Source organism: Chaetomium tenue (genome assembly GCF_020726465.1).
Source record: "Chaetomium tenue strain MPI-SDFR-AT-0079 chromosome Unknown F5144scaffold_6, whole genome shotgun sequence".
NCBI lineage: Eukaryota > Fungi > Ascomycota > Sordariomycetes > Sordariales > Chaetomiaceae > Chaetomium > Chaetomium tenue.
In genome coordinates this window covers 2,585,597-2,612,642 of record NW_027117334.1, presented here as the reverse complement: position 1 = coordinate 2,612,642, position 27,046 = coordinate 2,585,597, and the positions used below count along the sequence as shown (strand labels likewise).

General features: G+C 56.4%; 12 protein-coding genes and 2 non-coding genes across 14 annotated transcripts; 8 read left to right on the top strand and 6 right to left on the bottom strand.

Moving 5' to 3' along the window:
* Positions 1 to 1,583: 1,583 nt before the first annotated feature.
* On the top strand, positions 1,584 to 3,349 carry F5144DRAFT_495994 (uncharacterized protein; the record flags this gene model as incomplete). Its single annotated transcript, XM_066786127.1, has 4 exons — positions 1,584 to 1,760; positions 1,837 to 2,144; positions 2,207 to 2,717; positions 2,792 to 3,349. 4 exons carry the CDS (start codon positions 1,584 to 1,586, stop codon positions 3,347 to 3,349), a joined length of 1,554 nt encoding a protein of 517 aa, XP_066640099.1.
* A 1,378-nt stretch (positions 3,350 to 4,727) lies between these two features.
* On the top strand, positions 4,728 to 5,378 carry F5144DRAFT_595548 (uncharacterized protein; the record flags this gene model as incomplete). Its single annotated transcript, XM_066790703.1, has 1 exon — positions 4,728 to 5,378. One exon carries the CDS (start codon positions 4,728 to 4,730, stop codon positions 5,376 to 5,378), a length of 651 nt encoding a protein of 216 aa, XP_066640098.1.
* A 394-nt stretch (positions 5,379 to 5,772) lies between these two features.
* On the bottom strand, positions 5,773 to 7,420 carry F5144DRAFT_518377 (uncharacterized protein). Its single transcript, XM_066786664.1, has 5 exons — positions 6,802 to 7,420; positions 6,621 to 6,749; positions 6,424 to 6,557; positions 6,269 to 6,359; positions 5,773 to 6,199 (listed from the first exon to the last, which is right to left on the bottom strand). The coding sequence occupies exons 1-5, from the start codon at positions 7,037 to 7,039 to the stop codon at positions 5,952 to 5,954; spliced, it is 840 nt and encodes a 279-aa protein (XP_066640097.1). The 5' UTR covers positions 7,040 to 7,420; the 3' UTR covers positions 5,773 to 5,951.
* Positions 7,421 to 7,939: 519 nt separating this feature from the next.
* F5144DRAFT_583042 (uncharacterized protein) lies at positions 7,940 to 8,422 on the top strand. The gene is made up of 2 exons (XM_066789539.1): positions 7,940 to 8,214; positions 8,284 to 8,422. Exons 1-2 carry the CDS (start codon positions 8,048 to 8,050, stop codon positions 8,348 to 8,350), a joined length of 234 nt encoding a protein of 77 aa, XP_066640096.1. The 5' UTR covers positions 7,940 to 8,047; the 3' UTR covers positions 8,351 to 8,422.
* A 711-nt stretch (positions 8,423 to 9,133) lies between these two features.
* On the top strand, positions 9,134 to 11,848 carry F5144DRAFT_595546 (uncharacterized protein; the record flags this gene model as incomplete). Its single annotated transcript, XM_066790702.1, has 4 exons — positions 9,134 to 9,534; positions 9,595 to 9,657; positions 9,943 to 11,035; positions 11,102 to 11,848. The coding sequence occupies 4 exons, from the start codon at positions 9,134 to 9,136 to the stop codon at positions 11,846 to 11,848; spliced, it is 2,304 nt and encodes a 767-aa protein (XP_066640095.1).
* Positions 11,849 to 12,238: 390 nt separating this feature from the next.
* On the top strand, positions 12,239 to 14,466 carry F5144DRAFT_583038 (cytochrome P450). The gene is made up of 4 exons (XM_066789538.1): positions 12,239 to 12,728; positions 12,822 to 13,018; positions 13,089 to 14,105; positions 14,154 to 14,466. The coding sequence occupies exons 1-4, from the start codon at positions 12,521 to 12,523 to the stop codon at positions 14,265 to 14,267; spliced, it is 1,536 nt and encodes a 511-aa protein (XP_066640094.1). The 5' UTR covers positions 12,239 to 12,520; the 3' UTR covers positions 14,268 to 14,466.
* F5144DRAFT_t165 lies at positions 14,460 to 14,530 on the top strand. Its single transcript has one exon. It is a non-coding gene; the product is annotated as a tRNA-Gly (tRNA).
* A 161-nt stretch (positions 14,531 to 14,691) lies between these two features.
* F5144DRAFT_595544 (uncharacterized protein) lies at positions 14,692 to 16,311 on the bottom strand (the record flags this gene model as incomplete). Its single annotated transcript, XM_066790701.1, has 3 exons — positions 14,692 to 15,294; position 15,609; positions 16,001 to 16,311. The coding sequence occupies 3 exons, from the start codon at positions 16,309 to 16,311 to the stop codon at positions 14,692 to 14,694; spliced, it is 915 nt and encodes a 304-aa protein (XP_066640093.1).
* Positions 16,312 to 16,580: 269 nt separating this feature from the next.
* F5144DRAFT_359012 (heterokaryon incompatibility protein-domain-containing protein) lies at positions 16,581 to 19,259 on the bottom strand. The gene has a single exon (XM_066784382.1). It carries the CDS (start codon positions 19,127 to 19,129, stop codon positions 16,883 to 16,885), a length of 2,247 nt encoding a protein of 748 aa, XP_066640092.1. The 5' UTR covers positions 19,130 to 19,259; the 3' UTR covers positions 16,581 to 16,882.
* On the bottom strand, positions 19,259 to 20,578 carry F5144DRAFT_359116 (alpha-acetolactate decarboxylase). Its single transcript, XM_066784383.1, has one exon. It carries the CDS (start codon positions 20,100 to 20,102, stop codon positions 19,389 to 19,391), a length of 714 nt encoding a protein of 237 aa, XP_066640091.1. The 5' UTR covers positions 20,103 to 20,578; the 3' UTR covers positions 19,259 to 19,388.
* Positions 20,579 to 21,054: 476 nt separating this feature from the next.
* F5144DRAFT_605859 (COG4 transport protein-domain-containing protein) lies at positions 21,055 to 23,427 on the top strand (the record flags this gene model as incomplete). The annotated part of the gene is made up of 2 exons (XM_066791460.1): positions 21,055 to 22,188; positions 22,255 to 23,427. The coding sequence occupies 2 exons, from the start codon at positions 21,055 to 21,057 to the stop codon at positions 23,425 to 23,427; spliced, it is 2,307 nt and encodes a 768-aa protein (XP_066640090.1).
* Positions 23,428 to 23,919: 492 nt separating this feature from the next.
* Positions 23,920 to 25,168, bottom strand: F5144DRAFT_657901 (uncharacterized protein; the record flags this gene model as incomplete). Its single annotated transcript, XM_066793200.1, has 2 exons — positions 23,920 to 24,737; positions 24,818 to 25,168. The coding sequence occupies 2 exons, from the start codon at positions 25,166 to 25,168 to the stop codon at positions 24,396 to 24,398; spliced, it is 693 nt and encodes a 230-aa protein (XP_066640089.1). The 3' UTR covers positions 23,920 to 24,395.
* On the top strand, positions 23,949 to 24,040 carry F5144DRAFT_t166. Its single transcript has one exon. It is a non-coding gene; the product is annotated as a tRNA-Pro (tRNA).
* A 492-nt stretch (positions 25,169 to 25,660) lies between the features above and the next one.
* Positions 25,661 to 26,215, bottom strand: F5144DRAFT_583022 (uncharacterized protein). The gene has a single exon (XM_066789537.1). It carries the CDS (start codon positions 26,203 to 26,205, stop codon positions 25,723 to 25,725), a length of 483 nt encoding a protein of 160 aa, XP_066640088.1. The 5' UTR covers positions 26,206 to 26,215; the 3' UTR covers positions 25,661 to 25,722.
* Between the last annotated feature and the right edge of the window lie 831 nt (positions 26,216 to 27,046).

The following is a 27,046-nucleotide window of genomic DNA, read 5'->3' as shown; positions in this document are numbered from 1 at the left end:
TCCACGATTATAAAATAACACCCGCGTGGGTAGTGCCAGTCCTTGAGCTGTACGAAGTAGGTGACCCAGATCCGCCCATCCCTGGATATCCCTACCCGAACGAGCGATTTGCCGCTTCCGAATTTCTACGAGAGGTCGTCCCTGAGGCTTCCCTCGCCCATCTCCGGTTTCTAGAGTTTGTCTTTCCCCGTTATCTGCCACCTAGCTGGCCCGAGACCCAACACCCTGCGATGCAGGACTGGTGGGAAACGGTCCATTGGCTTCAGGACAAGATCAATCTCGCGAGGATGACAGTACAATTGATGGTCATCGAACCGGGAAACGCTCCATTTTCTTATTACCAACCCATAACCATCCAGGAAGGCGGAATCGTAATGACGGCCTTTACAAATCTCATGACACCCTTCAAGCGGTTGGCCGACAATGGGCTCGCTAGGTTTTACGCCCACTTCCCTTACCCTTGGAAATGGACTGAGGAGTCGAGAGTCCGCACCCTAAGCGCCGGCGACTGGTTGTGGTTGGACGAGGAAATCATAGCTCTCAAAGAGCGTTCTGAGCGTCACGTTATGGGCAGTCGCTACGAAAGCCTCTATGCAACCGCAGCAAAGTACCGAAGATCAGGGATTGGATGTGATGGGCTAGGTATGGAGACGGGTTTGGAATATCTACCTCTAGAGATGGCTCTTAATTATTGAGTCGTCGTTCATTCCGACCACCCCTCATTGGCAGCACAGTGTGATGGAGGGGGCAATGGTTGACACTCGGCGCAACCAGAAGGATAAGATCGAGCTCGTGAGATTTGATGATTCGGACCATGGGGCGAACTAGGTACACATTTACTAAGAGAGACATTAGATGGGACTGGTAGGTAACGCCTTGACCCTATCGGACCAACGACTTATATCATCAAGATCACCGTTCCCAAAATCCTAGCTCAGCTCATGCACATTTGGTCCGAGTCAGGCTCCGCCTTGTTTTCTGGTCACCTCAACCCATCCATCTCTCGGTTCCCAGCTCGGGGTTGACAGCCAAGATCCTCGGAATCGTATGCGCTTGACCCAAAACATGACCGATAAAATGGCTGGGACAAATCGGGGGAATATTGTACCGCCGCGAGCTGCACTGCCACGCCATCAGTGCCCTATCGACACCATGCGTTCTGGAGTTCTGCCCTGTTCCCCGCTTCCATTCCCAGTTTGGGTTCGGTGTAATTCTTCGGCTTCTTCCAATTCTGGGTCGGGTGAGGCTGCAATGAGGCTCTGCTACCACATTGCACCAGGGCCCGGGGCAATGAGGGGGTTTGAATGTTAACTCGGCTCCTCTCACGCGAACGGGGCGGCCAAGACGCAACTTTGGAATGGATTATAGACTTGGTCATTGCTCCCGGCCGTCCCCCATTATGTTGAAATGCCAACTTTGATGTAAATGCACGACCACGGCGGTAGTATCCGAAGATTCGATGCCATATACCTCCGATACAGTCATCTCGGCCCAGATCACGCTGCCAATACCGAGTCAGGTCTTTCAAACGAGAAGAAGCAGGACTACCAACCACTAGCTGAGTCCGGGGTTCTATCATTACGATGTGGGGTCCAGGCGGCGTTTCGTGTATCATTCGGTTCATCTGCCATATTCCTACGGGAATGATGGGTATTAGTGGCCTCAGTACCTATACGCAACTTGCGGGCTTGGGTGACATCTATGACGTCCTCCCGCATGGAAAATCCTTCATAGAAGGCATGAGCTTTATTGGATACGCGGTATGATGGCCAAGGGGCCCGACACCACATAATGATAGACCTTTTTGCCTTACAGTCCAGCTAACCAAGAGTTCAGGGCACTGCTACTTTCGCATGGAACTTCTTCCAGTTCGGGGCTTCCCCATTTTGCCGGGGGAGCCTTTTGGGATTAGTGGGGGTGGTGGATTTGGTTCTCGCCGCCATCCTCATCGCCGGCGTCGCCATGGCTGGCATGTTTCTACCCGACACATATGGGCCGTGCAACGACGCTTCGAACTGGAGCAATGCCACCGATGGCCGCAACCTCTTCCTGGTGGCTAATGCAACCGGTAACTTTGGTACCAACGGGCCCAACGGCGCTTGCCACGGCGTCATGCTGATTTGGGTCATGACCATCGTCGTCATGTGCGTGTTGAAGTTCTCTGGCTAATCTGTCACAATGTCCTAGCTAACTCGTTACTCCGCAGCATTTTCTACGTCATATGTGGCTTTATCAACTTGCTACTAGGCTGTTTAGGCGAACAAGGATCGAAAACATCCTTCGGGTCCATGCCGCAGTACGACCTTGATCTGTTGAGATGGCTTTCCCCGCCGGCTAGGCTACTTTTCAGGCCATTCTACATGCTATATCGGTTCACTCGCGGCTCCATGCACATCACCATCCGATATGTATCGAAATATCTGTACCGGAAGAAGTACAGACACCACCTCCAAGGGTGCCAAGGAAGCACGCTCGATGTTAAGCCCGCCCTCGAAATTCACAACCTCCACCTACCGATGGAACTGGTGATAATGATCACGAAAGACCTCCACCACGCCGACCTCATGAACATCGCCCTCGCCTCAAAGTATCTCCGATCAGCCTTCTTCGGTACAGACAACCCATCCCAAGTAGCGAGAGATCTGCGCCAATTTGCGTGCACAAGAGAAACCGCCTCCTTGGCCAGTTGCCCCGTCTGCCGCATCCCAACATGTTCGGTACGTTCAATCTCCCCAACAACACCCCCTCCTCAGGGTCTCCGTGCCCTCACCACTAACGTCCATCCCAACAGAGATGCCGCCACCCCGCACCCGCCCACCGCCACAACCTCACCCTCAAGCACCTCACCGGCTGCCAAGCCGTCTACACCCGCTGCTTCTTCACCAACCACTGCTTCCGGGCACCACAGCGCGATACCAACCCCGGCAGCAAGCAATGGACCGGCATTAACTGGGCGGCGGCAGGCAGACGACTCCGCCGGAGGAGGAGGGGGCTCCTTGGTGGGGGAGGACCGAGACGCACTTTTGGTGGGGGGTTCTTCTCCGGCAGTAACAGGGGGGGAGGGGTGGGCCTGGGTCGGAGTTTTGATCCGGCGGTGGAGGAGGTGTGCCAGAACTGTGCGAGGCTGGATGGGCCGGTGAGGGAGGAGAGGCGGGATGCGGGGAATTTGCGCGAGATGTGGCGGCGGGTGACGCTTCCGATGGTGTGTTTTGCGTGTAGGGGGGTGTTGTCGGAGGGAGGGGTGAGGTGGTGGGTTGATGTGGGGACGGGGGAGGAGTGTAAGTGGTATGGTCATCCGGGGTGGGTGGATGGAGCGAGACGGGGGCCTGCGGTAGGGATTGGGGGCTGACTTTGACTTGACGTATTACACGATGTTCATCTCTCACATGTCAATTTTGCTTTTTCAGTTTGGTTCTCGTGATGTGGCAAACGCTGTAGCCGAAGCCTAATGGAGCATCATGGCTTTGGGGGCGAAAAGAACGGACCACTCGGGGCGGTGCCACCATGAGGGACGAAGGTTCACCAAGACCAACAGTTCTTGTCAATGATTCCCGGTGTGACTCACCTGTCCCCAACGGACTATAGTTTGGAAGGCATTCCATGATCAAACGATTGTCGGCTAGTCATAGAGGGTTAACAGCGAAACGGATGTCATAGATCAAGCGGAAGTGTGGACTAACACCGCAATGTCTTACCTTCGCATAGCCTCATGCGACCCATGGGCCGACCATGCAAACAAACTGCATGGTTCGTCGGGTTGATCACACGAACGAGAGAGCGCCGATGGGTATGCCGAGGGAGTGTGTGTGACAGTTCAATGACAGAAACATGGCTGTGGTTCCAGTTCCGAGAACCTGGTTTTGGGTTAGGTGTGGGTGTTGGTTAAGGGGCTTACGCAGTTGTTGTTACATCTTGATAATCCCATCTTCAATACGACGTGGAAGGCACCTTACCTACACAGTGTGTACTGCTATGTGTGTCTCAGATGGTAGTGAAGCTCGGCAACAACATTCCTTGCACATGCTCCTTGGCCTCGTTTTTTTCATGATGCTTTTGCTGTTGGGACACTCACCCGAATAATCCAAGGAACGGTCGGTCACGGTATCTTGGCCCCGGATGTCATGGGAATGCAAGAATGCGGCGTTCAATATGAGAGCCTAATTAGACTGCACAGTTGGTGGTTTCCCAAAGTATCATAAGGCTGACCACCGATGCAGTTGGTACTCCTTCGCCCCCATCGCCCTGCTATTGGACTGAGTCATTCAAGACAGTTGGTGGTCTTCAGTTTGTTTGCCTGATCTCCCCCTACCCCTCACGCAGTCTGCCCTCCAATTCTTCAAACATTGCGTAAAGGGGCCGGTCGGCCGGCCAGATGAGCCACACAGTTTACGTGAATCGGGATCGACCAGAAGATGCGTGGTAGTCGGTTGCAGCTCAAAGAGGCAGGTCATAAGATCACCACCAACAAACACCAGGCAATGACTCAGCTCAGGCGGAGTCACAGAGATAGCATCTGCTTCCACGTCCAGGGGCAGTTCCAAGCCGGGAGTCTGTTCCTTGTTCCCATGAATCGTCATCGTAGCCTCAGGTTGGCTCCCACAATCTCGCCGTTAGTTCTCCGTCCGTTGCAGTTGTCTGCACTGACATGTTTCTTGACTTCCTTCACCCACAGTACCCATCTCTTGCCCACAATGACTTTCAATTACCCTACCAAAGCCCACAACACCATGCATCCATCAGAACACCCCCAGGACGACCGGTATCAATCTCGAGATGACAACAAACCTCAATTTCGCACAGCTTACCTTCTCGCCCTATACCTCCTCCCACTTCTCACCACCTCCCTAGCCCTCTGGGCCGTCCTCCACACCTGGCACCTCCAACTCTCCCCCAACATCCTTCACCACAACCAACCCGTCCCAACCCAAGCAACCTATCCTCACCGATGGACAACCTGCGGCACCACCCCCAGCACCGCCCGCGCCCGCAACTGCCGCTTCGACATCCTCAGCTTCGCCTGGCAGACCCCCGAGTGCTACGACGCCGAGCTGATGACCGCCTTCCTGCAGCACCGTCCCTGGCAGTTCTACGCGCACCCCAACCGCACCGACGCCGTCGTCAGCCTGGAGGTGGCGCTGCAGGGCGAGCAAACGCTGTACGTGGACTGGGCGTATCATGTTGCGCATTGTACGTTTATGTGGCGTCAGATGCATCGCGCGTACAGGCTAAGGGGATGGGTGGATAGTCATTTGGACGCGTATAAGCATACGCTGCATTGTCAGGGGGTGTTGTTGGAGAGGGGGGTGGGTGGAGGGAGGGTGAATGTTGTCGCGGCGGTGAAGTATCCGGAGTGTAGGGAGGTTGGGGGGAGGGGGTGAAAGTTGGAGGGGGAGATTTTCTCTGGTGAGGGAGGCCATAATGGGGTTGAACACCATGCTCGTGAGAGCGTTCTGCTTGAGGAACTCGATGTGAATTAGGAACTTGCTCAAGGAATAACCGGGTAGCACTTGGAAATAAAAACGTCTAGCAGAGCACCAACATCCACGCCCATAATCTTCCCATTCTTTGGATCAAACTAGATGTTGTCTAGGCGCAAGTCTATGGGGAAGCCACACCTTGGATGTACCTCTCGGCTGATCATTGCTTCTACCCGATTGCTTCTGGATCAAGTTTCCATGCACGCTGGATGTTTGTGTTCTAAAGAAGGCCTGGCGCTTCAGGGTCCCAACAGTACCGAGGAATAGATTCAACAAGGCTCATATTCGACATTTTCTAAGGTATTGTTAAGGTATTGTCACGATTATGCCAGGTGGGATGGGTAAGCACATATTGGCTAGGCCCAGCCTGTTTCTCACAAACCGCGTCACTGTTGTGGATATTCCCACCCCCTTTGCCCCCTTGGTCAACGACAACCTGTCCGTCCAAACATCAATGAAACTCCATTCTATCCTTTAATGGGGCATCTTCACCGCCATCAAGTTCTCGTCCAACCGCCCGAACGTTGGGTGGCTCAGCAACCGGTCTTGCAAAAGGAACGAACGATCCATCGTCCACTTGTGGAGCCACTCCCAGTTCACGCATTTCCTTTCGGCCGGTGAGTCTGGTTTCGGCGCTGCCATGTGCGGATCCCAGTGAAAGGTTCGCATGGAGGTATCACCGTTGCAGAGTACAGATTCCAGGAGGCTCCAGAGGCAGTGTTCTGTGAGCGGTGTATGTTAGCCTCAGTGCAATGCGAATGATGGCCATCGAGAGCCGGCGAAAGACTTACTATAATGACCCATGGCGGCCTTATCCGCGGCTTGTTCCTCCCAAGTCTTGTTCGCGTAATACTCAGGGTCGAGGAACCATCGGAATCTCATCTGTCAAAGGTTGGTTCAGTTCAGCAATTTGGAAAAGGGGGTGACGGGGGATTGAGGAACGCACCAAGCAATGGAGTTCATGGTACACGGTGAGTGTAACATAGTAATCGGGGTTATCGGAGCCATCTGCCACACGGACCGAGGGGCGATTGTTCATGGCTGCTTCGTACCGGTCTGCCGGAACCCGAGTGTTGAAGGCTATGTGGCATGGGTTAGTTGCTATCATTTCCCATCCTTCCGGGATCGACTCCAGATACATACGCTTAAGTAGGTCATACCAAGCATCATCAAGCTCGGGACTCGGTTTGCCGTGGGCCAGATGGTGGGTCCAGGTATCGCCATGCTGACCGGTCTCCGTGATCACATACTCTTTCTCGTCAGGATGAGGAACTTTAGGACAGTCAGCTTGATTTGTGGGAGTGCCAGTCTTGTCATGACTTACAGTTAGAGGCAGGGGGGGAAGGTTGACGACGATATGACCCGAGAAGAGCCAACTTCGTAATCCAGCAGATTCCAAGGGAGTAAGCCAAAAGGCCTGCGGCCATGAGAATTGGCCAACGCAAGGTCGAGTACCATCGTCTGGTCTGAAAGACTGGCTTCTCCTCGAGAAGCGAGCTTGCTGCATCCTCGTCATTGTCCCCCGGGTTGTTGGTAGATACTGGGAAATATTTTGACGGCATTTTTTTCTAACGGCGGAGAGATCAAAAGGTGACTGATAGAAATTACGGCGGAGTTTGTGAATGTGTTTCTGGGTTGGGGAGAGGACGGTAACGGAAACGAATTTGATTTTGGTACAACGGTTGGGGAGCTTCAAGTTCCAGAATGATTCAAGGGACGGGAGGCCGACGGCGAGGCCGCAAGTATTCTGCCTCGGACTTTCCAAGGAGGCCTTTTCCCGGTTACTTTCGGTGGGTGGGCTGCAAGACATTGGTCAAACTCGATTAGCGCCAACAGTCCCATCGCTTGATGTTCGTGATGGTGTGCGGCGGAGTTCGGTGTCAGCCAACAAAAGTCCTGCCCTGGTATGTACCAGGCTTGGGAGTCAAAAAGAGAGCGTGATAGGTCAGACTCTTGCAGATGCTGTGAGACGCAAACCAAAACATTTCATGTTCCTGGAGAAGAAGCCTACGATAGGCCGCGCGACTGTTCCGGCACCATGGACCCCAACCGCGGCTCTGCTGACCACCTCAATCAGGAAGGTGGACAATGGGGTTGGCTTTAGTTCCAGGCTACTTCGGCGCGCAAGTGGCCTTTCCCAACGATGCAATATACATATCGGATACTGTGCAAGTTCACCTCACGGCTTTGCCACCCCCACGCCTTGCCGAGCTGCAAGTCCCATCCCAAAGCAAGGGAGAACCGCCATGGCTGTAAGGCAGATTGGGGGACTTTCGGGAGAACCAGGGTTGTTGGTGATGAACGGGGAGGACAACGCCTTCGGGCCGACCATCACACCATCTGCAGGATGATCGAAGGATGGCCCCGGTGAACGAGTACTTCCAGCACCATATGGCCCAGCGTCTCTTCAATGGCCTATAAAGGGACTGAGCCTCTCGCAATCTAATTTCCAAACCTGTTCCTCATCCACCACCTTTTCCATCCAGTTCTCCTTACAACCGCTCTCCACTACCGAAGACTCACGCAACTAAATCGATCTCAAGCCACCCTTTCTTCCTTAATTTCTCACCATGCTCTTCAAGCAGTCCCTCATCGCCGCTCTCATGGCCTCGGCCTCGCTGGTGCTGGCACTGCCGGCGCCCAACACGATCAACCTCTCGGTCCGGGATGAGGACTCTGACGCTGAGTACTACAAGCGTTCAACATTTGAGACGTTCGTTTGCAAGCGCGATGACAAGTATGCACCCTCTTCACTTCTCTCCGACAGTGTTTGGGCTCTTCAACGTAGGCTAACATTTTCCAATAGCCAATCTCTGAGCTGCCTCCGCAAGAAGAGCGATGGCGGCGACGAGTCCAAGTCTGCCAACGTTTAACCTTGCAGGCTGCAGGCCTGCAGCCGTGAAATAGGTATCGATGGCTTGGTTAGTTGGGGGAATCAGCCAGGGGGGGGGGGGGGGGGGGGCTGCAGGTGAAGTTTACTGGGTCTGGATTACACGCTCGTTATGTTATCAGCCAACTATGCGTAGTATTGCGAGAATATGGATCTGAGCTTGTCACTCTGTGTCTTGGCTGTTATGCACTCGGGACAACGTGATGGATATTGAGGGTCTCCTGGGTCTCATGTCTACAGTCTGCATGCCAGGGTCATCCGCGTCATCTCACAACAGCCATCCACAACTCTCGCGACCAAATCACCCCTTAACCTACAATTAACGTGACCAGCATCCAAAGCAGCTCAACTTGGCCGTAATGTTGTCAGCCCAAGATAGTCGGCCCAATCTGGCAATCCCGCTTTGCAACGCCGGGCATCCGAGAGTTCCCCCTGGGCCCACAAACCAACCCTTTTTTTCTCGGCGACTCCAACTATCGGCATAGCATTGGCTGGCCTTATGTGTGGATTCGAGCAGCCCCATGACTCGCGTCAAGGATCAACGAGAAATATGGGGATAATACGAAAAGTACAAGGGGGCTGCGGCTTGTCGGTTCCCTCTTTCGGTTTCATCTTTCAAGACTTCGGTATGTTTCAGTTCTCGGCCCCTTTATGATTCGGGGGGTCGATGTGAGAGAGAAACTCTTTTGATTCCTTCTCCCTCTGCTTGTTTGGCCTGGCCAACAGTAAGCGGCCGGGTGCCGGAATCAGTTCTATTTCGCCAGTCATGGGACAAACAATTGCCGGTTTTCTGGCGCCAACATCGGTGGTTTATCTGCTCGCCCTGACCAGCACCGTCTTCCCAGCTGCAGCAGACGCGGCGTATGTGCAATGGATACGCTGCCCCGATGGAAATGGAGGAACGCAAGGGTTTAAGGACCTTTGGCCAACATCGACGAGGGCGCGCCTAATCCCCGACCGTGACTCCGTTGCGGAGTCCGGTCCCAGGCTAGAATTGGATATCAGGGCCGATTATGCGGGCGAGGCGACGTGTGCGGAGCTTCTGCAGGGTGGTCCGCCAGATGTAACGATCAAACTCGACGCGTTGAGCTCGTCAGAGACATACGTCGTCCGCCCTATGAACTGGACGTGCTTGTCGTTTTGGGACAGGCCTGCTGTGGAACAAAAGTAAGGGGCCCCAAAGTACTCCCTTTTTTTCGTCTAGGCATTGAAACGATGTGTCTCCAGTTTTCTAAAGAACCAACCACCCGAAATACGGCTGGTTGTGCAACATCATGTCGGCAAGCTTGGGTTGCTGCCAGCATTTTCAACCCAGGTATCCTTCTCGGCTAGCAACAAGACTAGTTCGGAGTTAGCATCGTCAGCGTGCGTCTATTCTGAAATTACTCCAGAGATAAGGCATGTGGTATCGACTGCAGCACGGTACGGGCCCATTGCTGTGTTCCTGTTGGTGTTCCTATCCGGCCTCCTGGTCACCCTTTTCGCCCCGGCCGTGTTCGCGCAACGCCGTTCCTCGTTGGGCGATGGCTCTCAGCACCACATCACCACCAACGCTCATCATGGCATCCTCCAAAGGGCTATTCTCCCGGGTGTCGGCGACTGCCTACTTCACCTACAATTTATCTTTTTTCTGGGCGCCCTTACCCTTCGGTACCCCGGCTTCTACCAACCGATCACCAGTTTGCTTCACTGGTCTGCACTGTTCAGTCCCATCGGGCCCTTCGGCCAGGAGTGGAGGTACGATGGCGTGAAAGACGGCATCTATGAGATCAACGGTACGCTCACAGGCACGTACGGGCTGGAACTCATGTCACAAATTACAGGTGGGCCGGTGACAACGGACGTTTGGTGGAATATGGTTGTCATCGCGGCTATCATCACCGGTGTCGTTGCCGTGTTCGTCCTTCTCCATAAACTTCTCGCACAGCACGTTCCACCCCTCAGCTGGTTGGCCACATATGAATATCCAGGTGGCGAGGGCCCAACCTTTGGCTCGGCCTTTGCTCGTGGTATGTGGAACGTGCTACGAGTGATCCTCAGCTACTTCCTCACCCCGATCGTCGCCATTTCAGCCTACCAACTCGACAACCTCTTGCTACCAGCATACCACCTTGCTCTCGCCTCCTTGTTGATTGTTCTAGTAATAGGCGGTCTGATATGGATGTGGAGGATCGCACCTTCAAATCAGCTGGGAATCCTGCTTCTGGACCCATCAAAGCGGTATCGCCGCGTCAGTACGGACGACACGGGTAGCGATGCCGACTCGGAACGGCCAGAGAAAGCCAGAGACCTTTTTGTGGCCATCTTCTTCCTGTTGGCGTTCGTTCGAGGGATCACAATTGGCGGACTCCAATTCTCGCCACTTGCGCAGGTTATCGTCCTGGCCGTGGCCGAGTTGTCCCTGCTCGTGACCACGGCGGTGCTCCGGCCCATGAGCCGGCGGATCTTATCCGTCTTTGTTGGGTCTGGCGTCGCGAGACTCGTGATCGTCGCACTCACGGCCGTCTTCCTTCCACAGCTAGATGCCGACATATCGACAAGGAGCGGTGTAGGGATCGCCATTCTCGCCCTCCATGCCGCCGTCTTGGTGTTTGGGTGCGCTGTGCCAGCCGGGATTCGTATTGCCAGCCTTATTAGCACCAGCAAGGCGCCTGCTGATGAGCCAGAGGTGAGTAAAACAGCCTGTAAACTGCCCCTATTCCCTTATGCACTAACAGGTTTTACTCTTCTCTAGATATACGGGTTAAGTCAGCTCCGCCGGCGCAGCTATGCTCTTAACAACCTTTCCGTTGCGCCTCTTCGCTCCCCCGCACCAGCAGGTCCCTACGCCTCGCCCAGGATGGACACTTTAACCTCCTACCACGGCCATAGCCCAAGCGACGCGAGCAGCGTTTTCTACCCTGACCCTACCTCGCCGTCCGGCGGGTCATACCTCAGCGCGGTGCCCCAACACCACTACTTCCGCCAACCACGAACCTCCTCATCCACCAGCCGCACCCGCTCCCACGCCTCCACCAGAATCACCTCCCACCTCCCATCAAGCCCGCGCACCTCCAGCTCGCAACGCTCCTCCTCCCAAAGCGGCAGCTCCCCACCCGCCGCCCGATCCTCCCGCATTCCCCCAACAAGTACCCCGCGCTCAGAAATCTCCAGTTCCTCGGAGGGCACCGTCACGGACACCTCCGAGCTGCCGCTCTACACGCCGCAGTTGGCCGACTACTCCTTCCGCGAGGCAGACCTGTACTACGGGCACGGCCGGCCCCGATGCACCGGGACTTTTGGTCCCGGCGTTGCTGGTGGTGGTGGTGGTGGTGGTTCTGCTGCGGTTGCGCCGGCGCAGGGGAGTCAGCCGTCAACCGTTCGCCGGGTCGTGTCGGGCATGCGGGATCAGCTGATGGGACGCAGGTCGGCGTCGGTGGAGAGGCGGGGGGCGGGGAAGGGGTTTGAGGTGAGGAGGCCGCCGCGGCCGTCGGGGGTGTGAGTTGGTAGTAAGGGGGTGGGTAACGGGATCTAGCGATGGTGGAGCGGTGGTGGTACATGATAGCTACCTACCTAGGTACTTCCCTAGGTACCTGATTAGCATTAATACACACAGCAACTTCATCTAATGCATACATGTACTAGAAAGCTCCCGGTATGCCGAAAATGAAGAATTATGTTATGTCCAGCCCTTGTGTTGTGTAACCCAAGTACCCACCTAATCAGTGTCAGTTAGCACTCAATGCATTGATCACCTCGCTCCCGTTGGCACGCAAGCACGTCCGTGAGTTCGTGCTGTGTGGCTGGCTGTACTCGGCATTCCTTTTCTGGTCGTGAACCTGTAGTCAGTGCCAGCTGGCATTACCCACGTTGATCACCTTGCTCCCGTTGGCGCGTTCATGAACTAGTTGGTGATCAGTTTACCGGGCACACCGGTCTCAGCCCTCATTGGCCATGCGTCAGAGACATGATCGTCCTCAGCGATCAGTCAGTCCAGTCCTTTGGGCATCCAGGCCCGCTGATCCATCTTCTCACTCGTGGTGGGTGCCATGGCCCATGTTGGTGCTTTTTGTGACAGTCTTTAAACTTCAGTTCGGCTATCGATAGTTTGAGGAACCAGTGCATTTTCCATTTCCAAAAACCAGCCAAGCTCCCGGGCTTATCACGATTCACCATGACTCTGGTTGAGGGCGTGATTGAATACAGATGGGCACTTCTGGCCGCCATCGCAGCGCTCTATGCGGTGAAGAGTTTGTTACGGTACTATCGGCTACGCCAGTTTGGAGGACCATGGGGGACTGGGTTCACCAAGATCCCACACAACATCAACGTCTTCACGGGTGAGGCTCACAATTGGTACCAGAAAGTCAGTGAGGAATATGGTACGTCTGTCTGCATCCACAACCGCCAGCGGTGATCAACCTCTGCCAGCCTCGACAGGGGCCCTTACTTACACCACGCGTCGATACGAATAGGGCCCATCGCTCGAGTCGGCCCAAACTCCCTCATCACGTCCGACCCCGACGTCTGGGCCCACGTCAACGCCAAACCCGGGTACAAACGAGCGAAATGGTACTTCGAAGCCTGCCGCTTCGAGTATCAGCGGGATCACGTTTTCAGCCAGACCGACACCAAACTCCACGATGAGCGCCGCAAGCAGATCGCCCCTGGCGTAGGCCCCTCCTCTTTCCCCATCGCCTGCCTCGCCGCAACTAGGTAAACTAACACTCTCTCAATCTCAGTACTCGGGCCGCGAAAACCTCGAACTCGAAAGCTCCATGAGCGCGCGCATCACCGAGCTGGTGGCCCTGATTCGCAGCAAATATCTCTCGGAACCCTCCACCGGCGGCCGCATCATCCCCATGGACCTCGCCAAAAAGATACAGTACTTCACCCTCGACGTGATCAGCACCATCGGCACGGGCCAGCCGCTGGGGATGCTCCGGGCCGACGCCGATGTCCACCACTACGTCCGCTGGAGCGAGGAAGGGCTGCGAATCGCGGCGGCGTGTTCTGGGCTGGGGATTTCCTGGCTCGGCCAGGCGCCGGTCGTAGGCGCGCGGCTGGCGCCAAGGCCCGAGGATAAGAGCGGGTTCGGGGCGCTGATGGGGGCGTGTTATCGGGTGGTGGATGAGCGGGTGCGTGGGGCGCCGCGGGAGGAGGGGAGGAGGGATATGCTGGCGTCGTTTATTCGGCATGGGTTGGCCGGGCCGGATTTGAGGACCGAGGTGATGGAGACGTTGGTTGCAGGGTCGGATACCACGGCTGCGGCGCTGAGGGCGACCATGCTGTATGTGATGGGGAATAAGAGGGTGTATGTGAAGCTGCAGGAGGAGATTGACGAGGCGGTGAGGGAGGGCAAGGTGGGTAAGGACGGAGAAGGGGTGATTTCGTTTGCGACGGCCAAGCAGCTGCCGTATATGCAAGCCGTCATCAAGGAGTCGTTGAGGGTGTTCCCTCCGGTAAGAAACATCCTGCCCAAAGATGTTCCGGCCGGCGGAGATACCGTCATGGTGGATGGGAAGCCTGTGTTCCTGCCTGGTGGAGTCGATATCGGGTACTCTGCCTTGGCCATGCACCATAACAAGAAGGTGTATGGCGAAGATGCTGCCCTATTCCGGCCCGAACGCTGGTTTGAGCCCGATCAAGAGAAGCTAGCCGCTATGCTGAAGGTCAACGAGCTCACGTTTGGCCATGGATGGTGGCAGTGCCTAGGGAAGAACGTGGCTCAAATGGAGCTGAACAAGACCTTGTTTGAGGTAAGTTCGCCCCGCCAGATTACTTGGAAGCTCGCTCACAAACTACAGTTATTCCGGCACTTCGACTGGGCGATCGCCCATCCTGCCAAACCATGGGATGCCCTGAACGTTATTGGTATTTTTGTGATCAACGACATGTGGGTGCAAGTGACGGCCCGCTGAGAGATGGGCCAAGGCAGGCTGGTCACAAACAACTCGCTTTGGATTTAAAGTTTCTTGGAATAGCTACAGGTTCGAGCTAGGCTTTTGGTACAGATCTCGAGATGCTAGTGTTAGGTTCGTAAAGGGGTAATCCAACCCTGGTAATTCTCGCCACCCCCACTGATAGAGTGGTATTTGAAGCCGCAATCTCAAGCGTCAGTGGTTTAGTGGTAAAATCCATCGTTGCCATCGATGGGCCCCGCGTTCGATTCGCGGCTGACGCATTTTTTGATCTTTTGCCCATCCCTTTTGTTTTCATCCACTACCTCAGGACCCCCTTTTCAACTCCTGGGAAGGGGACACTCAGTCTGGAGGGAAAACACCATTGATGAGTTGGTAGGAATCACAAAGTATCACAAAGAATCAGTGTAGTATCAAACGCACATTATTCGCTCTCATCTGGTGGTGGCATCAAGTTCGGCATGGGGTGCCAGTACCGGCTGGCCGGATCCCACCACCCCTTGTCAAGAGTCGTCGCGTTCCGGCAGTTCGGCTCCTCATATGACGCCTTGTCCCCAAACGGCCAGACTGGGATGAAGCACACCTCATCAAAGTTGCAGCCCGCGCACTGCTTCCATGTGGTCCACTCCAACTTGCCCATTAACACTCGTAAAGCCTCCTTGGCCGCAATGATTGAATCCTCGTCCGCATGGGTATTCTCAACGACCAACTTCCGGACCGTAAGTAGTGTTGAGCAGATGTTGTGAGTGACAGTCTCGATGGCCGCCAGGATAAGATGATCCTCCTGCGTGTTGGGGACGGCCACCCTGGTGTAATACCGAGTGCAGCGTCCAAGAGCGGCCTGGTATCCTTCATCCTCCTCGGAGTAGTCAATATGCGTGTTCAGCAACCCATTCAGCTCACCCTGCATCCACGCAAGAGACTCGACCCCATCAGCCATATACTTCAACCGGTCTGCATACCGCGCCACGATCAAGTCCACTACCCCCTGCCAATCCACCACCCTCCCCTCGCCACCCACCCGCGCCTTCACCACCTCCTCCACCCTATCCCTCATCCCCTTCAACTCCCTATCCCCCACCCCCACCAACCTCGGTTTCCCCCCCTCCTCACCACCAAGATCCACCCCCCCATAAAACCACGCCGACACCATACTCCCCCAATCCACCCTCACCCTCCCACTCCCCACCCCCCCAAACCTCCTCCCCACCGCCCGAATATACCCCCACATCACCCCCCTCCTCGCCACATCCCCCCCCACCCCGGGCCCTCCCACACCCCCCCTCCCAAACGGATCCGGCCTTTCCCCCGCCCCCACCAACTCCATCCCACCACCCGCACCCTCTCCCAAAAAATCACACTTAATCACCTCAAACCCGGCCTCCATGCGCAGCACGCCGTGCAGGCCCCACGGCACCACGAGGTCGCACAGGGCGCGCGCCCGCGCGGGCTCGTCCCACAGCGAGGCGGATCGGTCGAGCCGGAGGAGCAGGTCTTGCGTGTCGAGCGTGCCCATGTCGGTGTTGCCGGCGGAGGTGCCGTCGAGGTAGAGGAGGGGGAGGGGGTGCGTGGTGAGGTAGGTTTGGAGGTAGCCGTTGGTTGTATTTTGGTGAGAGGGGGGTGGTGGGGGTTGGGGTTGGGTAAGGGGGTGTTGGGAATCTGGCAGATGGGGGGAGAAGGGGGTTAGAGGAGGGGTGGTTGGTGGCTTGGGTGGGAGGGGCGCGTGGGCGAACAGCTCGGCGTGCTCGATCTCAAAGGCGAGCCATTCTGGTCCTTGGGGTGGGGTGGAGTTGGGGCTGCCGTGGTGGAGGAGCACGCCGGGGGGGATGGTGACCACGAAGAGGGACATGCCGTTGTGGTTGAGTGAGGAGCCCCATTGACGCATGGCCGAGTGGACCGCGTTGAAGATGCCGAATGCATTGTGCTGCGCGGCTGCCTTGCTGGGGCCGAACTCGGTTGGGTTTGTGTCGGGGATGGAGGCCGCGGATGAGAATATGGTGAATGTGGCCAGGCCGAGAATGACCGACTGCTTGATTGATGCCATGGTTGCCAATTGATTTTGAACGGGACGCGTCAGCCGCGACACCGGAATCGCTGACCGCTGTCGACTTGTAGCAAAATTGCTGTGTTTAACAGGACGACGGGTTTAAAAAGACACCTATCGTTACAAAAGAAGAGCCAGGCGGGTTGCCTTGCAGCCCTGGGTCGGGCGCCGGACGATAAGGGGTCGAGTAGGGTGGTACAGAGTAATAACTAGAGCAGACGGGAGTCATCGTGTCGTGAGATTGCACCCCGGAATTAGCGGTCAGTTGTGCCGAGACGCGGCTTGGTCTCCTTGATTCGTCATCCTAATAACGGTAAGACATTGACCGCAGCCCCCATACGGATTTCAGGGAAGCGCACATTCTCCATGTTTGATATTCTTTCCGCTGCTCAGATGTGATATTTGATTGTGGACTTTATTGCAGGAGAAAATGCGGGTATGGCATGCCAACTAAGAAGTCCAACTCAACTGGAATAACCCCCTGGACAACGCCACAACAAACGATATCCATATCCATGATCCCATCGCAAGGTTCGATATCCCGCTACCACATACCAAGTCCTCTCCCAATCTATCGAATCCGAATAATCTCATCCGGGCCCCTTTCCGCAGATGTGATAGCCTCCCCATCCATAGCATTGTGAATGTACGCATCCCCAACAAACGACATAGTCCCGTCTGGCCTCGGCCGCAGCACATACGGCACCGTCGTGCCGTACAAGATGCAAATAACATCGCCAATCTTCACCCCAGGACAGCCGAGCCCCAACATCCCCGTACTCGTACTAAGATACGGCCGGCCCGAACACATCGCCTTCATAGTGCCCGTAAACTGCAACAACATACCATACTCCTCCACCGGCAACTTATTCCGCCACGCCCGTACCGCGCTATCCGCAAACCTCTCCACCGCATCCGGCAACCCCCTCAAATACTCCGGCAGCGGAAACCCCTCCTCCCTAATCTGCCGAATCGCCTCATCCCTCAACCGACAGCCCATCCAAAAGATATGATACGCCTCGAGCGCGCGCCCCCCCATCGCCGGCCCCCCCGCCGCCGCATGCGAATGCGCCAGCAAAATATCCACATGAAAGCGCGGAAACTGGTCCGGGCCCAGCCCGTACACCATCTGGCAGAGGCGCATGCAGTCCTGCTCCCACTCGCGCGTGGCGTCGCCGTAGACGTCGTGGTGCTTCATGTTCTGGTTGGCCTCGCGGAAGGCCGTCTGCGGGATGATGTCGCTGACCGTGTCGAGCCGGAACCCTTGCGCGGTCAGCTCGGTCGCGCTGATGCTGCGGTTGGTGAGGTGCGCGGTGGAGGGGGAGAGGCCCGCCGAGAAGCCGCAGGAGGGGGTCGTGAGTTCGGAGGCGAAGGGGGGTTTGGAGTTGAAGTTGGGGGCCCAGGAGGGGAGGGTGTCGTGGTTGGGTCGGTCGCGTGAGGGGGCCGAGGACAGGAAGTACCATTCTGGGTCGTGCTCTAGCATGCATTTGGCGAACTGGGCGTAGAGCTGCCACATGGTTTGGTTTGGTTGTACGGTCTGGAGGCTGGCCATGTACTCGCGCACTTGGTGCGGTGCGACGCCCATGATGGCGTGCACCCGGTCAGGGGCCATGGTGACTTGCCGCGAGCGAGACTCTCCCACCAGACCTCGGAATCTCGTGATGTCTAGTCCTTCTAGCATCTGCTCGATCGAAGCGCCTCCTAGCCGCAGCGCGTTGAGGTTGACGATGCCGATGATGGCGTTGTTCATGTCGTCCTCGGAAGCACCCGGAAACCGAATCAAATCCAGCGAGCCGTATGTCAAGATCTCAGATGCAAGCTCGACCAGCAGCCCGAAGTCGACCTCCTGGTAGCCGCACATGACGACTAGCTTGCGCGCTAGCAGCGCCTCCTGGATGGTCCACAGACGGCGGAACCATGGCCTCATGAATAGGTGGCCATAATACTGCCCATGGTCCTCGTTGATGGTCGCTGCAGTATCGTCTGGTAGATCAGCCCTGGTCGCGGTAGCCTGATTCAAAGCGGCCACCTCGTTCAGCATTCGCCCCATGTTCTTAAGCGCCGAAGCGCTTTGGTTGGCCGTCGGGCCGAGCCAGATGAACACCTTGCTCGCCCTGGAGTAGATCTCGCCCATGCGGTACATCTGATCTAGCTTCTCGGTCTGATCGTCCTGGTTGATGCAAATCTGGTCGATCCATAGCAGCTCGCGCGACCCGGTTGCGTGCTGCGAGGCCTGCACTTGGTTCAAGACCTCGAGAACCGTCTCCGAAATGCTGAAGCTCTTCATGTCTAGGAACATGCCCCGCCTGGCGCTGGTCGGGTCCCAGCAGTATGAGATGGCAATGTAAGGCGGAGGTTTTGCGAGCGGATGCGATTCCAGATACGCCAAAGGGTGGGATCCTAATCCCCCCAGTCGGAGAAATCGCGCATGTCCTTGTGGAAGTGGTGGGTATTGGTATGTCGTCGGCAGGGCCAGGGGCATGCGCGCCAGCTCTGTGTTGCCTTTGATGTCTCTCCTCTCGTGCACTTCCGACATCACATCGCGGGTCTCGCCCGGCACGACACGGGCGTTGGTCATGGAGATATTCGATACTGTTAAGCTGTCGGGCGCCACGCCTAGCGACTGGCTGAGTTGGGATATTATCGACTCATGGTACTGTGGTGGAACACTTGCAATGCCCTCGCACAGAGAAGTACAGACATGGCTGCCGGGTGCACTTCGCTGCGGCTTTATTATTGGCGATCCTGATGTTGGTTCCTGGCCCGGGACGTTATTGTCCCCTGATCCCTTGCGGTGACGGCGAAAGAAGCGGCGCATTTCCAGGGTGGTTTGGAGGTGACGGGTTTGGGCGCCAATATGGTGAGTGACCTGGTGTTTTATCTTTGTAGGTACCTGAGATGCGGGGTACGAGAGCGTTTTGATGACTTGTCCCAGATTCCGAGGCTGTGCAGATCGGAGACGACGATAGATGAAGGACCAGACAACTCAGCAGCCTAACGAGATCAGGAAAATGCAATATCAGGCCGTAGCATACAACACAGTAACTAGGTACCTACTCCCAAACCCAGCCTTGAATTCATCCCTCGGCTTTTTTGATGTCCTGCGCCTGCAACTTCAACTCGGCCTCGTTGAATTCGTCATCCTCGGTTGGGAGCTCCAAGTGAAATTTGGACATCTGCGCCGCCGAAATGTCCACGTCACCGTCTGTCTCAAAAGCGAGAATGTGGCCTCCCTGCTGCCTGTCCTCGGCAATGAAGTGGAAGTGGTCTCCGGCCACGTTGACGCCCATTACATACTGCGGGCATCTGAACCCAACAATCGTGCCCTTGACGTTCTTAAAGGTGTGAGTCGTTTGCCGGGCGCACACAGATACCATGCCTTCCCTGGGTTTTGTCTGTCCGCCAGCTGTTCTTACGTTGACCTCCTTAAACACGCCATCCATCCTAACGACCAAAAAATGGTTTCGAGCCTTCGGGAACAAGCCCGTCAGCAGCTTTTCCAGGCTAGCTTTGCCAGTCACGGTAGCCCTTTCCGTGATTGTGGGTTTGAATCGCGTCACAGTGGCGAAAGGCGTGACTGTTTCTTCGGGGTTGATGTGCACGACGGACCCGTCCGCCTTCATCTGGTAGACGTCGCCATCGAGCACAATCATCTCGCCAACCATGTTCCGAAAGGTTCCGAGGCCGTGGTCGCCATGCTCGAGAATGCGTGCGATTGGTGTGCCGTGTGAGGCGACTCCATCCACAAGGGCTGAGATGATGGAATACTGAAAAACTTCGTTGTGCGCCATCTTGGCGGCCTTTTGGGAAGCTGATGAAGATGGTAATTTTGGGTTGGGTGGGCGGATGTTGGGCTAATTGGGTAGAACACAGCCGCATTCGGCGGCGGAGCTGAGGTTTAAGGGTTCTGGAACGGGAGGTGCGAACATCAACCCAACGGCTTCCTAACTCAGCACAGCAAGTCTCGGAAACACAATAAGGAGTCCGAAAGATGAAAATGCAGGTGCTTACTCATTCCATCGACGAAGCTCACTAAGATCGATGATGACATGCCAGTGGTTGCTTTATACTCTCCTTTTCCTTGGTCGGATTTAACCCGCCGACTTTCGCTGCGTCTCGAACCTCGCGGCAGGACCCCACCTGCTTAGCAGGTGTGATCGGGCAGGCCCGCACGCTCTGCCCAAACAACCTCGGTGAGCTCAGCGACCTCCGTATCTCGGCAAGCTGTCTTCAAAAACTGACCAACTCCGCTAGTTATATATATGTAGTTACTGCACTGCATAACTTAGCGGTATGTATGGTGCATAAGACCTGTAGGTTGTTTCCTCTGTACTGGTGGGGCGCGCCAAACGCCCTGCGAGCTGCTGCCAAACCTCTGTCAATTCATCCCTGTGCCGGCCACTGACAGGGAAGCAAGTATGTACCTTAGGTAGTGTACGAACCTCGACGACTACGAAGGCCGAGTTCAAAACAACCTGAATTAAGGTACCTGGTTGTGCCAAGCTTACCGCCCACAGCCTTTCGATTGTGAGGCTCTCTCGACACTGCACACTTACGTTGATCCAACTGCATTTGAATCGCTGAATGAAACCACATTTGAATCGCGAGATTTAACGCGTTTAAACGGGTCCAGTACGTTTAAATCGCGTTCAAATTGATGGAAGGGAAGGTCGGCTGAAGCTCCATGCGCTATGATCAGCCAACACGAAACAGACACCAACCGAAACGACCAGCGATTCCGCCATGCACAAGCAGGGCCGCCCCCATGTCCTCCAGACTACCAGCTCCGTGGCCGACGTCCAAGCCGCCCTCTCCGGCCTACACGCCCGAGAACGCACCCTCTCGACTCGCCTTGAAGCCCTCCTCGGCCCCTACGCTGAGCTCAAGCGCGACCTCGTACGCCTCGATTCGCCCCGGGCCGTGCTGGGCACACAGCTCATCGCTGCCCGCTCCGTCTCGCACTCGATCCTCGCTGACGCCGCCGGTACGGCGGGCCGGCTGTCTGGTCGCGTACGCGCCCTGGATCTCGAGAAGTCGCGTGTCGAGGATGCCCTGCGTGTTGTGGAGCAGGTGGCCGAGCTCAAGGCGTGCGTGGCTGGGGTGGTGGGTAGTATGGGGGCGCCACAAGACTGGGAGGCAGCCGCGGGCTACATTGCGCGTGCCGGGCGGATCCCGGATAACATTGTACGGAGTGGGTTCGCCAATGCGGTGGTCCCTACCATCGAGGTACCGGACATGCCATCTACCACGCTCGAGACGGCAAGGGAGAGTCTCTGTGGCTTGTTTCTTCGAGAATTTGAAAAGGCGGGCCAGGACGGGGATGACGGAAGGGCAACGCGCTTTTTCAAGCTTTTTCCTCTCATCGGCAGGGGGGATGTTGGGCTGGATGCCTATGGGCGGTACGTCTGCCAAGGCGTTGTAAGTGCTGCGAGGGGGGTCCTCAAGGAGGGTATGGTAGCGGCGGGGGCGAGAAAGGATGGCTCCTTTTACGTGAACGCGTTTATCAAGCTGTTTGGGCATATTGCGCAGATTATAGATAATCATGGAGGGTTGGTGGAAAGGCACTATGGTATGGGCAAGATGGTACGGGTGATCGACAAGTTGCAACTAGAAGCGGATGCTCAAGGGGGGGTCATCATCGATCTATGGAGTGATGAGAAACAGGTGGATCGGAAACTAACCGAGGTGAGGAGCTATCCATTCTCGTTTCTGGTCCGGAGCTTCCTTCCTCCCCAGAAAGCGAGTGCTGGCAACTCCTCCATCAATGGCGAGGATGAGGGCATCAATATAAAGGACGTGGACACCCTCCTGAGCGAGGTCGCAGCGATACTTCGACAGTGGTCCTTATATTCGCAATTTATCGCCAGGAAGTACACGGTTTGTTGCCATCCTCCAGATTCATTACGCCCCCAAACTGATACTAATCGGTTTGTTGAGATACAGAACCCCCATACTCCCGAACCCACGCCCCTAGCAGTACCAGATGTCCTGGCCAGATCCAACTTGCAGCGAAAGTTATCCGACAAGCTGATTATTCCCTACAACCTGATGAGTACCTTCTTCCTCCGAGGATCCATCGAGAAAGCCCTACAGCTCGATGAAGCGCCTAGAGGACTATCATGGAGTATAGACAAGCCCATCGACAGTACCCCGCCGTATATTATCTCCGCCGTTGACGATGTCATGTACATTGTCAACGTCGTATTGCAACGGGCGATATCAACATCTCAACGGGAGATTGTAAGCTCGGTCATCCCCGCAACAGCTAGAGTATTGAGCTCCGACTTTGTTGGCATGTTGCAGAGGAAAATAGACGACGGGGCCGATGCGATTGTCCAGGGCGGTGCTTCTCCGGATAAAGTCATAACCCTCATCGTCCTGATCAGCAGCCTCGAGATAGCCAACGAGTATTTAGCGCGCATCATTTCCAGCCTGCTCGCTACGCCGGCAGACCACCAACCCAACAGCACGGCCAACACGGCCCCGCCGGCCTTGGAAGACCTTTTCCCCTTCGAAAACGATGTCATTTTCGTCACCAAAACTCTACAGACACTAAGCACCTCCTTCATCTCGGCGACAACCACGCTCCGCAACAATGCCATCCAGATCCTCTTCAACCACGTCATGAAACCATGCCTCCGGGCGGTTCTAATCGAGACCTTCCGCAATGCAGACTATTGTACCCTTTTAGAGGCGGAAAACGACGACGACGAAGAGCACCATGTGGAGACAGCGCGACGCTTTGAGCACGGCTGGGATGGCCTTGTTAAGCCCATCGCGCGGATCATGGCGCCCAAGCCGTTTGCGATCTTGCACGAAATGGCGGCCCAGTACCTCTCGCGCGTGCTCGAGAAGCGTGTCTGGAGCTACGCGGGGCGCGCCACGGCACACGGCGCCATCCGCATGGAGCGCGACATTGGCGACATCGTTGGAGTGGTGACGCGCGTCAACTACAACCTGCGCGAGTCTTTTAGCAAGACGATGCAGATCCTCATGGTGGCCAATATGGAGGAGGACGAGTGGGAGGAGCTTCGGGCCGAGGAAGGAGAGGACGGCATGTCCTGGGTACTCGGCGAGGAGGAAAAGAAGAGAGCAAGAGATCTTGTCAGGGGCTGAAATGGGTGTGTCCTTTCAGCTTTGTCGTTCTTGCAATGGCGTTCGGAGTTGGTGGGGTTGGGCGGGTGACTAACGTGTTGAACGAATCCAAAGGTCGCTCTCGAGCGGCCTAGCCATGCCCTTCGAAGACGTCAATGCCTTCGTATGTATTGGCGGTCCCGGGACAGGGTAAACAACGAGCCCATTGGTCTGATATTGGTTAAGAATGGCGACCAGTTAGACAATTCCTCTGTCATGGTTGAGCAGCGGGAATACCGGGGACAAACTTCCTCAGCTTCTAGTCTTCGTTGTTGTTTAGAGGGCGCGGTTTCTTGCTCCCGTGGCACGGGTACTGATTCGGGACCTCTGTGAACCGCCACAGAACTTTTATGCGCAAAACCCCTAAACATGCACGCCCCACAGCGACTCCACTGTTCCCAAGCCCTCACCAGGTTCCACAACCACACCCACCGAATGAGTCAACCAAGTCTCCGAAAACCCTTTATCACCGCCCTAACAAGTACCGGCAGCACATCAAACAAGGGCCGCTGGTCTAGTGGTATGATTCTCGCTTAGGGTTCACTCCTGAGTACTGTTCTGCGAGAGGTCCCGGGTTCAATCCCCGGGTGGCCCCTTTACATCCGTCTCCCAATCTAACCATGGGAGGGATGGTTCCTCTTTTTGAGCACCATGACATCTCTGCCCTTGTAAAGGGACGTTTGCTTCAAGCCTGAGGTGGGGGTGATACTTACCGTGCTGCCTTTTTGGATACAGCCTGCCGGAATATGAGTGCTCAGGCCTTCGGGTCATCATTGTAGTCACGATGACCAGAACGGCTGGAGCTGGGTACCTAGTTGTGTTCTGTCCTGGCGAGAATAGGGATTCCGTGCACCTCCCAACGGACGCTCAGTAAGAGGCAGTCTCAGACAACCCCAACAGTAATATTATGCCTGGACCTCGCGCAACATCGTTGCCTCGAGACCACCCACTCAATCCCCCGCTAACATCTCGCTGCTCCCGTATATGCTCGCCCGAATCCCATACTCATTGTTCTCATAGATCCCCAAATGGGTATACGCATCACACTTGTACGTAATCCCCCGCGGCATGTCCGCCCTGACGAGTCCCATCGCCACCAGGCCCTCCAACACCCTCCTCACATCCTCAACATCCGTAAAATCCCTGGTATACACGCATATCAACCTCGCCGGATCCCCCTGCAGCCCCGACGTCGACACCTTGGCCCCCACCCCAAGCCGGCCAGCATCCACCCCCTCACACACCACCCGCCACACCTCATTGACCTCACTCTCGGAAGGGAACAGCATCCACTAACCCACACCCCACAAGTCAGCACACTACCACAGACACCCACCCCCAACCAGGACCCCAAAACAGAATGATAACTCACCTTCCCCCCCGCGACCCCAAACCCCCTTGCCAGCGCCGCAATCTCCCTCACCAACACCCCCCTCCACCCCTCCACCCTCCCCCAACCACCCTCCTCCTGCGCCGCGCACTCCACCGCCCGCCGGAACTCGCCGAGCAGCGCCGCGCCCGCGCGCGTGAAGCCCTCGACGTCGCCCGAACTGTCGAAGCCTGCGGGGTTGTAAGGGTTGGTGATCCAGTACCAGCGGGGGAGGGGGTGGTGGGGGGGCGTGGTGGTGGTGTGGGGGGGTTGGAAGGGGGGGAGGCGTTGGAGGAAGTGTGGGAGGGGTTCGTGGGGGTGGCGGGTGGAGGGGGGGAGGGGGGGGTGGGTCATGGTGGGTGGTTCAATGGTTGTTTGGTTTGGGAGGTTGGGTTGGGGGCAAAATGAGGTTTTTTTGTGCGCTGCTGGGCTTTGGGCGTTGGTGGTGGATGGATGTAATGGTGAGTGGTTGATGTTGGAGGTTTGGGGATGTGGAGTTCAGCTCGGGAAACCACACCTGCATTCATCTTGAGGGGTTGGTTCTGATTCTGATTGGTGCGTGGCAAGCTGACTGAATCGGTCTTGAGGTGCTTTTGCCGCTAACAGGTGTCGCTGTGAGCCGACATCTGCATTGCCGTTCAGGACATGAAGCTGGGAGCGAAACTTGGAAGCGGCTAGGTCTGTTAGCTGGGCAGTTTTTATCGCGGATGGTTTTGGCACAGGATCACTGCAGCTTGGGAATATGAGGAGCGCAAAGCAATACAGCCTTGGAGCTAACTTCATTTCAGTGCCTTCACGGCCTGGAACCTTGAATAAATGTAAACCACAATGCCTTGCCCTTGAACACCGACTCCTCCCCACTCCTCCGAACGCCACAGTAGTTCCCGGGTATCATGGCCATTCCAGCATCAGCAACCAAACGCCACAAGATGACATGTTTGAAAATTCATGGTCCTGCCCGCCCCATCTTCAATCATACATGTCGAGGGCCCGGACACGATCTCCCAACTGTGAAAGAATGTGTTAGCATTGAACCAAATCATCAAACCACGCCAGCAGAAATCACGACATACCTCCTTCATCGTGATGTCGCCATCCGAGAGGGCGACGAGCAGGTTGCGCATCTGGCGGAAGCGGTGGGCGTCCTCGTCGCGCTGGTCCTTGAGATCGTCGATTTTCTTCTCCAGCTCGTCCACCTTGTCGTCGAGCTCCTCGACCTTGCGCTCCCGCTCCTCGTCCATGCGCTCGAAGCGCGCGGTCTCGGCGTCCTCCCGCATCCGGCTCACCTCCTTGATCCGGTCGAACACGGCATCCATGGCGCCGCGGTCGGCGTCCCACTGGCTGCCGTGCCGCCGGACCGCGGAGAGGAGCTCCTCCTGGCGCTCCACCATGGCCTCGAGGGCGGCGAGGCGGGCGGCCAGGTGGGCCGACATGCCGGCGGTGGGTTGGGTGCTGCCCGCGAGGGCGGCGGAGCTGGTGGGAGGGGGCGGGGCGGGAGAAGCGGCGGGGGGAGGGGCGGAGGGGGGAGCGGAGACAGGGGCAGCAATCGGGGGGCGACCGTCGTACTCGGAGAGACGGCGGGAGAGGGCGTGCATATGCGCATCCAGGGTGAGGACAACTTGCTTTATCTCGACCTGGGAGTTGAACACGTCGTCCCAGCTGATCGCGACAAAATGGTGGTTGCGGAAGAGGGCTGCCGCGAACAGGATGTCGATCCCCTGTCGGTCGACCCGGCCACTGGTGGCCACTTCCAACAGGGTGCCGACATCGTTGTCCGCGGCAGCCAGCAGCGCGTCCAGGTTCTCCCTGGTAGTCCCGCGCTTCACCGCCTCCAGCGCCCGAAGGATCTCCTCCATGTTGAAGGTGTCATCGGGATCGGTCGGGTCGGTCGTGTCGGTGGTGTTGGTGGTGTTGGTGGTGTTGCCGGCGTTGTCGGGGGCGGCGGTCTCGATCAGCGCACTCTCGTTGGCGGTGCCTGCGTTCTAAGTCCAGTCAGCAATGGGCGAACAAAGCTGAGTAAGTCATAAGTGCCAGAAAACGCGAGAGTGCTGCATCTCCAAAGAACTTTATGGGAACAAGGTTCCGTAAAGTTCGAACAGTCTGCGCGACGAAGCCGCGCTGCTAAGCGACGGCTCCCGGCCTGCCACATGAAGTGTATCTGGAGACCCTCCCATGCGGACAACTAATGAAAGGCTACTCTGAGGCACATGAGTCCGAGAACCCCCGCCTGGA

Bases quoted from the DNA above. Each gene is read 5' to 3' on its own strand.
- F5144DRAFT_518377 (XM_066786664.1), bottom strand. From the start codon at position 7,039: ATGCCGTCAAAATATTTCCCAGTATCTACCAACAACCCGGGGGACAAT. The intron at 6,558-6,620 runs GTATGTATCTGG...CATGCCACATAG, and splicing joins TTGGTATGACCTACTTAAGC to CCTTCAACACTCGGGTTCCG. The intron at 6,200-6,268 runs GTAAGTCTTTCG...CACCGCTCACAG, and splicing joins GGCCGCCATGGGTCATTATA to AACACTGCCTCTGGAGCCTC.
- F5144DRAFT_583042 (XM_066789539.1), top strand. From the start codon at position 8,048: ATGCTCTTCAAGCAGTCCCTCATCGCCGCTCTCATGGCCTCGGCCTCG. The intron at 8,215-8,283 runs GTATGCACCCTC...ATTTTCCAATAG, and splicing joins GTTTGCAAGCGCGATGACAA to CCAATCTCTGAGCTGCCTCC.
- F5144DRAFT_583038 (XM_066789538.1), top strand. From the start codon at position 12,521: ATGACTCTGGTTGAGGGCGTGATTGAATACAGATGGGCACTTCTGGCC. The intron at 13,019-13,088 runs GTAGGCCCCTCC...TCTCAATCTCAG, and splicing joins GCAAGCAGATCGCCCCTGGC to TACTCGGGCCGCGAAAACCT. The intron at 14,106-14,153 runs GTAAGTTCGCCC...CACAAACTACAG, and splicing joins TGAACAAGACCTTGTTTGAG to TTATTCCGGCACTTCGACTG.
- F5144DRAFT_359012 (XM_066784382.1), bottom strand. From the start codon at position 19,129: ATGCGCCGCTTCTTTCGCCGTCACCGCAAGGGATCAGGGGACAATAAC.
- F5144DRAFT_359116 (XM_066784383.1), bottom strand. From the start codon at position 20,102: ATGGCGCACAACGAAGTTTTTCAGTATTCCATCATCTCAGCCCTTGTG.
- F5144DRAFT_583022 (XM_066789537.1), bottom strand. From the start codon at position 26,205: ATGGTGGAGCGCCAGGAGGAGCTCCTCTCCGCGGTCCGGCGGCACGGC.